We start from the raw sequence: 12397 nt of genomic DNA, 5'->3' as shown, positions 1-12397 counted from the left end.
TATAAAAGCAAGACTTGCTACAAACAGGATCGGTGTTCGATGCATATTAAATGAGGTCAGATAATTAACTTCAAAAAAAGAATTTATAAATATCCAGATAAGAAAATTGAAATTACAAAAGCAGAGTTTGTCATCATTAAACTGAATTACAACTGTGTGTGGTTAATGCTATATCTACATGACTAAGTTTTTGTTAAAATACAGTTTTAATAATCAAATAATCTACCTCATTCAACATAACCACCTATTTCATTTGTACACCCTCACATTCAAAACACATTTCATTCAGAAACCATGTAGCTTGCGTCTAGTCAAACAGTTACATACACTCCATTTTTTTTTTTTAAATAGATGCAACCCATCAAGTGCCATCACTCCCAGACTACAAAACAAAATACGATATTTAAAGGTAAAAACTCAGAGAATTTCTGAAATGGTTACCCATCCTCTCTGTGTTCATGAAAATAGGCAATCCGATTTGAAAGTCTTTGAACTAATGTAAACTCTAGAAAACTCAGTGTTGAAGTATGGGAAGGATAAAGACTTGCACTAATATAGTGCATAACAATGCAGTGTCAGACTCATCATTTACAGTAAATGCCTTGATTCGACTTTCCTCTGGATTGTCATCATGCTGCTGAAGATAGTTTCCTCAAGTCTGTGGGAATTCCATCCTGTTTTCTTCTTCCCATTTCCAAACTGGAAGAGAAGGGTTTTCAGGTCCCTTGGGAAAAGTCTAAAACTTAAACTCACACCCACAAACAATTTGAAAGCAAAATGGCAGATTAATAATCTTTGACTCCATGTCCAAATGAAGTTGAGGCAATATTACTTTTGCAATATTTGTATTCTGCCCAATATATCACATTGTGAGATTCCTCAAAAAACTGAGAAGTCTGAGAGCTACAAAAGAGAAGCGGTTAAGGCAGTTGATGTCTACATTTGGATTTCTTTTTCAGGTTACATGTCTAAGTCTCCATCGTAGGCTAAGGTCAGAGGCTTCTGTTGGGGAGGTGTGCTTTGATGTGGTTTTGGCTTCTTGCTGCAAAGGGAAAAAAAATTCTCAGATAAGATTGACAGCTATTTTATCTGCCAAAGATGATTGTGAGGCATGGGAAATTGAGCAGTTAAATGACAAAATGTTTTTAAATTCAGAGTATAAAATTGATATGTATAGATAAAAGTTGTTTCTGCCTTGTGCTAAATTAATGGAATGTATATAAGGAGAATGCATTGAAGAGGTTAAAAGAATGGGTCTGTGTGTAAGATTTCCTTAGAATCCAGGCTCTGTCACTCAATGACTTTAGGGAAGTTTTATCTGGACTTGCTTCTTTTTGAATACTTGTACATGCTAAACCTAATTTAAGAAGGCGGCATCATTTTTCCAGAACGATTTACTGAAACATTTAACATGGTATAAGGCTACTTTCTTCTTATTTTTATGAAGTAATGTGAGCATCTACTTTTCACTAGTTCCTAAGTCACTGTGACCTCTCTGTTACAGATATTTAACATCGTTAGCAGTACAACTATCAAACTCTAGTGCCTTTTGCTGGTCTTGATTTAAATAAAACATGCTTCAGCTTTGTCCTGAAATCTGACATTTAGCTGTCAAGTCACTGCAGTCTGCTAGGAAAATTTCACTGATTTTTTGTATCCTTATCACCTGGTTTACCTGATGTCTACAGCTTTGCCAGGTCAGAGAGAACTACTGTTCCTCATCCGAGAGAGAGAGGGATGGAGACACTGAGAAAGGGACAGAGTGACAGAGAGGACGAAGAGAGAGAGTCAGAGTAGAGGAAGACAGACAGGCACAGAGAGGGGAACATCGGCATAAGAAACAAAGACAGGGACAGAGGGATGGAGAGACAAGGAGGAAGAAATTGACAGAGACACAGGAGAGACGGAAGAGAAAAGAAAGACAGGGACTGAGAGACAAGGAGACAGAAGAAACAGACCCTGAGAAAGAGATGGAGATACAGAGACATGGCGGGGGGGGGAAGTAGAGAGACACATGGAGAGGGACAGTAACAGGCAAGAGGGGGAAGGACAGACACAAAGGGAAAGAGATGGGGAGAAGGTAGGGACAGAGGAGGGAGAGAGGAGGAGAGACAGACACAGAGATGGAGACACACACAGAAGGAGGTAGAGGGATAGAGAGAAAAGCCGAAGTGGTGTCCTGATCTGGAGCAAAATGTTGTCTACACTTCTTTTATTCTTTGCACAGGGTGAATCTCAAAATATGTCTATTGTTTGAATCCCCCCCCACACACACACACTCCATCTTCTTTCCCTACTTATACCCTCAGAGTCCAGCTATTGGGTTACTCTCGCTAGCATGGCGCTCTCTCCCGGTGTCCAAATACCTACACTATTTGTTGTGTACCAACACCTGTTATGAGTCAGATTCACACAAGTGCCAAACCCCATGCTGATCACTGTACATACTCTAACTCAATAAATCACAGAACAACCCTGAGAAGGAGGGGAGGATAGTCGCTACTTTCTAGAAGAGAGTATCACTGACCTTCCCTAAGGTCATTGAATGGCAGAGCCTGGATCCTAGCAAGTCTAACACACAGCCCCATGCTTTCAACCTCTTCAGTGCATTCTCCTTATATAGGTACCGTTACTTTGGCACAAGGTAGACAACTTTTGTCTATATGTATGAATTAGCTTTTATACTCTTTATATGGTGGCTCTAGTTACACTGCTGGGCCCAGAGAGTGGACCCAGCTTGAAATGGGGTTTTGAACAAGCTGATCTGTAGAATTTAATGGTATGAAGATATCACGCAAATAAGTGTTTAGGGTAACTTAGAAGTGATAGTGTATGGTCCTATGTTAATGTATAAGGAAGTTCATTTGAAATGATGACAGGAGTCTTTCCCTTCCATGTCCCACGCTTCTGTGGGGGGAGGGAAATAAATGGGAGAAATATAGATACTTCCAACATTTTAGACAATTACTCTGAACTGATACTTGCTAAGAGCTATCACACAAAGAGAAAGAGGAGAAATAAAATGGCTGGATCTTTATAAAGGGGCAATACTCTTGCCTGGGAGACATTTAAAAAGTGATCAGCCTGTATGAGCTGGGCCTGGAAAAGTCTGCTTAAAATTTTACAGAAATTGTTATGGATTTTGGGATGTGGTGGGGAACATATTTTTTTTAGGAGTCTTTAATCTCTCAATTGACAGATAACTAAAATCACAACTATGATTATGTGTGATTTTATAACTTTTATAGACTTTGAAAGTTCTCAAATGTTGGCAACTTTGCTAAGTAGCTACCTTTATAAAGCTTTCTGACTCTTTAAAAAGAACACCAGAAGAGGTACTGAGTGGCAGGTCTGACCTCTATAAAGCCAACAACTAGGAGGCTTATTGTTGGAGGCCCCAACTCCCTTTCCTTTATCCCCTAGGGATTCATTAAGTAATTTTTAAATCAGTTTTTCCAGCTCATATCAGGAAAGGTGTAATACTAAACCCAGACTGACAAGTGCTTGGTGGAGAGGCCACTACCACATCATCTTGTACCCAGAGTGGCCATCTTTAATCCATCACACTATTCCCTCCTGTAGAGCCAAGATGCTCCCTCATAACTCTTCATAATGGGACATACTTGACAGCCACCATCACTTACGGAGTTAGCACAGGGATAAACCATTATGCAGCCCCTGGCTCTAAGAGATCACTGACTGACACATTTTACAGTGACCTCTTCTAGTCATTTGCATTTTAGCAAAGGATAATGCCATGAAGCCAGAAAAGCGAGCTCATTCTAAACTGACAGGCAAGCTGCTGGCCTCTCTCAGCAGCTTTGAAACCAAGCCATAAGGACCCATACCGAGGCCAGTAGAGATTAAATAGCTTGGTGAAAACAGGAGCTGCCTTTTGTTTACAGATACTTGTGAGGACCCAGCCTCACTGGGCTGGGGGTATGACTCTCAGACTTAGGCAGAATGAATGTAGTTATCTAGAGTAGCTTCCGGACACTATATCTAGATTAACTATAAGCCGACCCATTAAATTCTCATGGATCTTTACTGCCAGGGAATTGGGGCATCAGTGATATATTTGAAACTGATCACTAATGGCAGATGCACAAGGGGTAGTATCTGAAGAAGTGGTCCTTGAGAAGATAATTTATATTTTCTCAAAAGCGCTTCCAAATTTTATTATAAATTGCTTTCATCGAAAGTATGCACCTAAGACCTGACATATTATAGCAGTTCCTTTTGTGCTAAGCCTTTTATTTTGGAGAGAAAACATAAAATCTCCAAAACTGTCATCTCTTAGCTATTTTGTAAGTTATTTAATAGAAGCAGATGCTGTGAAAATATCTGTTTGGATTCTATAGGATTCTATACATATTCTCATATGTAATAGCAAATGGTATGTGTTTGGATATCAGTTGGTTGGTTATCAGATTTATGGCTTATTTTACTTGGGAAACAATGAGTCTAAAAATGTGAAAGCTATAGGTACTTTGGAATCTAAAGGGTTAGTCAAGGGGAAGATATCACAGAGCTAGAAAGATCAGTGGAAAGAAAACAAACAGTTTAGGGAAAACTGAAGTTGCTTTTACCAGGTTGACCTCAGATAAGTTACTTAACTTTTATATAGACACTTTACTCTCAAAACGAATATAATGGTATACTAAAACAACCTATGAAATGTACTTTGGCATAATTTTTCCTTGACTTTGTATCTAAAAGTCATGGATCTTAATTATTACTTATCCAGTCACTTATATATCCCCTTATCAATAATACCTCATCATTGCACCTGTCACTTCTCCAAAGTTCTTGGGGTTTGGTAAAGGAGGAGGATGATACTTATACAAATGACTAGAGTGAATGCCACAGGGGAGGAGGTATGGACAAATTATTCCACACTGTATGGCCAGGAAAATGTTGGCATCTGAGTTTTTGGAAAGAAGTGATGAAATGCCAATAGCTAGTGATAAATTCATTCTAAATGAATAGGCTATAAGCAGTAAAAACTATAGAAACAGAAGCCTCCATATGAAATTAGAAGGTACCAACATAAGTGTCCAAATATAGCATTTGTATTCTTATATTCACCCTCTGTAATATATATGTATACACCGATACATATATATATATATATATATATATATGTGCACTATCCAAAGACAACTATAGCAAGGGACTATATTTATAATGCAAGGATTTTTTTTAACATGAAGATCATAAATGCATAGATGCCTCTCCCCCACCCCCCGCCAAATGGCCAACTTCCTATATATGTGAATTTGAACTTTGTTTATCTCAAACAACTTAGGTGGAAACTTGTATGGAAATCAAAGACTGAATTTGCCTGCGGAAAGGGAGGTGACCTAAACAACTGATGTGAACTTTGTACAGATCTTTGTATGAAATATATAACATAGGGTTATTGATGGGAATGTGTGACCAAGCATAATGATTAAATATTGGAACAGAAAATGTTCTGGTTTATCCAAATCAAAAATAGTTATTAAGGAAGGAAATGTTTTTTTTCTTGAATGAGAAATGTTCTAAGTATATTTGAGCCTGTACACTGCATATGATTCTCTAGGACATGGGCAATAGCAGGTAGAGTTGAAAGTGACTTTTAGAATGAAGTTGTGGAAGACTAATTGATTAGGCAGCATAACTGGTAGTGTCTGAGAAAGAGGGTGCTGGTTTCCTAAGTTTTAGGATCCGGCTGGACAGCAGGAGGAGGCATTTGTAATGAGTCCAAACATGCAGCTACTGTGTTGCTCTCAAAGGGGGTATTAAAATCAGGCACTGGGATGTAAAACATGGGAAATTATATATATAAATATTTATGTGATTTTGATATTGAAATTGGGAAAATTTCATTGATCTTTTATATTAAAAATTCCTTAGGAAATTATATCACTAGAAATAAGTAATGTATGTAATTAACTCCCAGAGCCTAAAGTTGTACAGAAAGGGCCTCGATAAATATTTTTTGTTAAGGAAATGGATTAAAGTTAATATTTTTTATATTGGAGGGAATAGAGAAGTGTAAGAAGGCAAATTTTATGGGTATTACTGAATGTTCATTTAGATATTTAACTTAAGAGGGAACAGAATTGGGGATGTGACTTAACAGCTAGAATATATTCAAGCTTTTACAAGCTAATAGACAGATTAGTTTACAGTGTAATTACAATATATTGGGCCATTGCTAGCAGTTTCTCAGCTGTCAAACCTTCATGTCCTTTATTTCAATTTAAGAACTTTCTCCCTTTTTCTACTCCTTTCTGGGGGTTGAATGCTTCTGAATGTAACACATTCAACTTCACATTTGTTAAGATCAAATTATTTGATTATAGGGTGCATGACTAATTGGAGGTGTTAGTTTTTGCTACAACACTATAGAAACATTAGTTGGATAGGAATCCAATTTCTATCACTATAGGTGGCAGAAGGAATTAAAGCCATTGCATTTTCTCACTAAACTTTCACTGACCAAGAGCATGAATTCAAAAACTTGTGTAGCCCTGGAAATAGAATTTGAGGCAAAATATGAATCAAGATTAAAACTTGGGTAAAAATTATCAAGAAAATAGTCTGAGACAGATGATGAATATAAATATCTTGACTTGGAAAAAAACAGTAACACTTTGATCTCATGAAAATAATCTTTTGAAAATTCTGCTTAGGAAGCTAATAAAATATTCTCATCACACACACTTGAAAACATTCCAGTATATTTACTACTTCTATCTGCTTTCAAGAGTGGCTCATCAACTGAAATATTCTGTACAATAAACCTATCATCATTTTCTGAAAATAATAAAATTTCAGGAAACTGTCATTTACAAAATGGGGTTTCTGGAACTGACAGTTAAAATTTTCTTTCCATGGCTAGTTAATCACCTAGTTTAAACGTACTAACAGATTATTTCAAATAATCCATAAAAATAATAATCTAAAATAATCTAAACCTAAAAAGTACTTTGACATAATTTTTCTGGTTAGTTTTACCCAACTAGTCAAAACAGGCCAAGTTAAGAACAGAATTTAAGAACTAGAATTATTTAGAATAATGGCTGTCAGTGTTAGTTGCATATTAAAATCACCTGGGGGCACTGCTCAATATCCAGAGGACCCAGCCACACTCAATCAGTTACTGAGAGGTGCCAGGGCCTGCCAATATACAGTCGAAGCTGAAAGCTACTGATTGATCTAAGTCAAACACTAAAATGGGCAAGTCTTGACTAATGATTTGTGTTTTATACCTTCTAACAGTATTTGAAAACCAAATATATAAACATTACTGCCAATGAAAACAACATCACCTATTTTCAACAATTCTGTTGTTGATTATTTATGGTAGGGCTCAATGGTCGTGTTATACTGGCCAATGATCCTGATATAAGTTTTCATCTACTATAATATACCACCTACAAAAATAGTGAATAAAAATATAATACGATTCAGTACTTACCAAACAAGGTAGGAAGTAAATACTAGGAAAATCATGATAAGAAAACCGCCACCTGAAACGCCATAAACCCAAATTTTTACTCGGCCATCTGTTTAAAAGAGATAACATAGCAAGCTTAGCATACACAGCTTAATTTCTCATTTGAATTGTGAGACCTGTGTATAAATGGAAATACTTATATGTGACAGTGATCAAATGTCAAAAAAGCTGATGATTGTTGATAAACAGGGTTTTGAAAAAACTTATCTCAGTCTAACAATTAGAAGGCTATTTTTAATTAATTTGATGTATATACAGTATTATACATGCAATGCAAAATGTTCACAACATATTTTAACATAAATAGGACCGAAAAATCCTACATGCAAAATAAACAATGACCATTCTTGGTGACTTAACTTCCCAAATTTTTGGTGAAAAAAATAACTGAACAAGCTAATCAGTTCACCAAATTACTATAAAATGAGCATATGTAAATTTGAGTTTCTGGAAATCTAGTGAATTTTGCTGTTTCATGTGAGCACACAGTTAACTAAGAATAGGATTGACAGGCAGTGCTTTAGTATCCCAAAGAAATTGCATCGTTTTCTGAAAGAAATACCCATATACAAACTCATTATACTACATGAATGTAATTAACTGTGGGTCCAAAACCCACACATCAGTATGTTATTCTAAGGCTTCCATGGGAGGAAAAAAAAATTAAATCTGTTGTAAACAAGACTTGTTTGGAATAAAATCACAATTATATTACTATTAAAACTTTTTGCTTAGAAGACACTTCTAAGCCTAAATCAGGTTTTAGAATGAGCTTTTGATGTAAGTAATGATATATTGGTAGGGTCATAAAACTTTTAGCAAGGCTTTGATTCTGATCTCTTTAAAATACTGATGATGGAATCCCCTATTCTTATTTATTTATTTATACAAGCACTGGAGTACAAGCCAGAGGTGCGGGAGTGTGAGAGACACCAGATACAGCAGGGAGCAGAACAGGCAGAGGGACTGAAATACACTGCTGAGGGGAGCAGTGGGCGAGACAGGAGAGGCCTGCCACACCATGTGGGAATCTCCATGGCTGGCCAGGAATTGAAAGGGCACTGCAGAGGCTGTGGACAGCTTCACAGTGCTGCCCTCAACCCGCTGTGCCACAGGGGAGGCCGGAATCCCCTAATCTTAGGTGATTTTTTTTGTTCATATTGGCCATAGAAAAGTCTTCCCTGAGCAAGAATGTACTTCTTGTCTTATACCTACAACAAACAGAGATAAAGTATTGGGAAAATCCAATGTTATTAAGTTCCTAGTCTAGAAGTATGTGGTCCATGACCATTACACTAAGACAGAACTTTTTATATAGAGGTTGAGAGGAAATTTTTTTTTTTTTTTTTGCTATCACTTCTTTACTCAGAAACTAGCTTGTACCGTTTTTTTCTTGTAACTCATTCCATAGTTTTTTGTGCATACCTATGAGTATTAGTACATACATGCATATCTACCTAAAGACATTCTCAGTAAAAATATCAGCTATATCGCATAGTTGTATCATATTGTTTTTCATTCTATTAATAGATATTTAGGTAGTTTGTATAGATTTATAACAAGCAACACATATCATATACATACTTCTTTCAGTGTATGTATATATTTGCATGATGAATTCCTAGGAAATTTTAGGCCAAATTGCCTCCTGAGATTGATCTAATTGCCACTCTTAACTCTTCCCAAACAAACGTGTATACACATGCATGTATGCAATATTATATATGTATGCGTGTATACATCATCAACATGTTCATCATATGCATGATATTGTTGATGTTTTAGTTAGACCCCCTAAGTTTCAGGACCTCATTTGTGGATTTGAAGATTCATTTCCCAGGGGACCTCACCCTACTTCTCCTGAAATAATGGGTTAGCCTGACTACATTTTATATCATCCTTCTTTCAAATTTAAAGCTACTAATGTAGACATTTTTAAACATCTATGTTATGCAAAGACATAGAGGAAAGTCCAGAGTTGAACAGATAACGTGGCCATCCTACAAGGTTGATTGGGAATATACATCTTGTTTCTTCCACTAGATCTAGGGTTCATGGGCTCTTGTTCTGGCTTCTTGTAAACACACTTTTGGTATGGTAGAGGCATAGGGTCTAGGAAGAAACTTCCCAAATGACAACTATATTTTACTTGACCTCTGTCTCCTTCCTCTCAACCCCTTCAGTTATACTGCTTTACTTTACTCAGTTATTCCTAGCATTTTATTTCCCAGGAGAGAGATTTAAAATATGCACTGAGGATCTCTAATTTTCTGCCCACTTTCCAAAGTGGGCAGCAGAGACTAGTGTTATGTAAGAACTTTAATGACCTTGTTTTCACACTTTTTCTGCTAACTTCTGGTGGTGTGGCCTTGGTCAAATTAGTTTGTACTGTCAGCTTCAGATGCCTAATCTCTAAAATGGGGGTGATAACATCCCATTAAGTTGCAAGAACATAATGAGATTATTCAGGATGCATAGCCAGCCTGGGACTACAGGGAAGACAAAAAACATCTAATAAATGTCCCTCCTGTCCTTAATAACCACCAGTACCTGAGCACACAGGCTTGACACTGCTAATTCACCTGACAATCCTGCAGGGCAAGTGCCTTTAGACTGATTTCATGGATGAAGAAATAGACCCAGGGAGGTGAAGAAATTGCTCTCAATCACAAAGCAGGTACAGTCTGAGCTATGATGCCAACAAGGTCTGTATGTCTTTGAGACCAGTGCTCTTTACGGTTTCTCAATTCAGCGTCCCTTAGGCTGGGGCTATATACTTAGCCCCCACTATGCATAGGAACACAATATAGCTAAAGGGAACAATATATTATACAACATTCAAATCTGAGAAACCTTGAATGAGACCATATTGCCTCCTTTTCTCCTGTTTTCCTCCTTACATCCATTGTTTCCATCACAAGCAGCGTTCATAATATAAGAATGCCACCCCCCACCCCACCATGAGAAATTTTACATTTCTTATAACTGAAACACACCTGGTTCAAGGGGTTGAAGAGACCATCCTTTAAAAATATCATGTATTTTTGAATTCACGGGTCTGTTTTTTCCTGAAAGGTTTTTCACATCAGCTTTTTTATCCTCTGAGCCAGGTACCTTCATGCAGTAATCCAGGAAACCATTTGATCTCAATATCTCCGTATAACCCTTCTCACAACCACAGACTCCACCCTACAGCAAAAAAGATATTTTTATGGTTATACAGTGAGTTGTGCAGATGAAAAATAACAATTTAAATGTCGGAATCACTTAATATTTATATGATGTGTCATGGAAATTTAGAGTTTCTCAGCAACAGACTTGCCAAACAGATGAAAATCTACTAAATAGTTCATCTTTCTGAATTCTAAAGCAAACTCTAACGTAAATCACCCGTTTTTCCAAAAGATTATAATTCTTAGAGCTTCCAAATATTAAATCGGAATTCTTTGTCAATGAAAGGTATTAAACATCTAAGAAAAAAAAAAGAATGTAGTTAAGGTATTGAATCAAATTATCCTCAACTTTCCCAACAGCCGTTTTGTTCTCCTGTCCACTCCAACCAGTTCTTGATACTGAGAAACAAAGCAACAGGGATTATGTACATAACTTCTTTGAGGTCTCTGTCTGCTCCTGCTGCCTTATCACCTTCTACCACTAGTCTAACTGGGCTGAATTACTCTATTTTATTTTATTTAAAGATTTATTTATTTATTTATACAAGCACTGGGTACAGTCAGAAACGTGGGAGGGTGAGAGAATTCGCCAGAGCGGGGAGCAGAGCAGGCAGAAGGACCGAGGTACACTGCTGAGGGGAGCAGCGGGTGGCAGGAGAGGTCTGCCCGCCATGTGGGACCCTCCTCCGGTGGCCGGGGAGCAGCCGGGGATCGAACCGAAGCCACCCAGGCTGCGGGCAGCTTCACAACCCAGGGCTCAACCGCTGCGCCACCGGGGAAGCCCTGAATTACTCTCTGTTTACAGGCTTGCTTCTGCAGTCAAGGCAGCCCAAGTGGAGGGACAGAAGACTGCACCACAGACACGTGTCTAAGAGAGTGATGATATATCTGTCCTTACTTGTAGCAGGCCAGTGTCACATCACATTTCTAGTTGGCATTGTGACAACGTGTCCTTCACATTTATCTTTAGATTCTAGGTCACTTTTCTTGTACAAATAAACCTTTGAGCTCACTATGATCCAGTATAATGGACAAGAGTTTCTGCTTCTGGAAGTGAAACTGAAAATGGTCTTCCTTTAGCAAACAAGTAGGACAGATTATGACTGTGCTCATACTGTTCCTTACCTAAAACTGTTTATCTGGCCTTATCAATCAGCCAGATTTATCGAGATAATCAATTGTTGACTAAGGACATGGTTTTGAGATACAATAGATTTTAAAACTAAAGATCCCTCAATCACCTACCAAAGAAGGGCAGGGAAAAATATGATGTGATCTAGTTAGTAACTTCCCATAGTTTAAGAAAGTAGCATGTTATATAATAACAATTATTAATGGTTTTAACTGAAGGTATAGAGAGAAATAACTAAGAGAACTGTATATGCTGGTGATAAAGTCATCCTTTCAAAATCATCTCTATTAGTCTGAGTGAAATGTGTTATGGGTTACACGTATTTAAAGGAAAATATAGATTTGTTTTATTAGAGAAGGTATTTAGAGAGTTAGTGGCAAATGACAATTTCTATTTTGCGACTGTATGTAGGCCAATAAAATTGTTTCTGATCTCTTTTTAGCTACTTGTTTTGTAAGTTTAGTCATTAGCTTTTTTTCAGTAACAAACCCACCTTGAAGTAGAAAAGCCATAAAATAGGATTGGGTGTTTATTTTTAACCAGCTAACTTTTGGAAAGAATACATTATAAAAAGACATTTGTTTC

General features: G+C 37.2%; 1 protein-coding gene across 1 annotated transcript in view; it reads right to left on the bottom strand.

Moving 5' to 3' along the window:
* Positions 1-960: 960 nt before the first annotated feature.
* THSD7B (thrombospondin type 1 domain containing 7B) overlaps positions 961-12397 on the bottom strand; it is a gene marked incomplete at its 3' end in the record, with an annotated part of 691568 nt that continues 680131 nt past the window's right edge. The window contains exons 25-27 of the mRNA XM_084247796.1: positions 10504-10696; positions 7469-7556; positions 961-1042 (exon numbers count right to left, since the gene is read on the bottom strand). Coding sequence (XP_084103922.1) covers positions 961-1042; positions 7469-7556; positions 10504-10696 — 363 coding nt within the window. The remainder of the gene's footprint in view (positions 1043-7468; positions 7557-10503; positions 10697-12397) is intronic.

This window comes from Talpa europaea, assembly GCF_964194135.1.
Source record: "Talpa europaea genome assembly, chromosome: 1".
Taxonomy (NCBI): domain Eukaryota; kingdom Metazoa; phylum Chordata; class Mammalia; order Eulipotyphla; family Talpidae; genus Talpa; species Talpa europaea.
The sequence above is the reverse complement of the archived record's forward strand: the minus strand, read 5'-3'. Positions and strand labels throughout refer to the sequence as shown.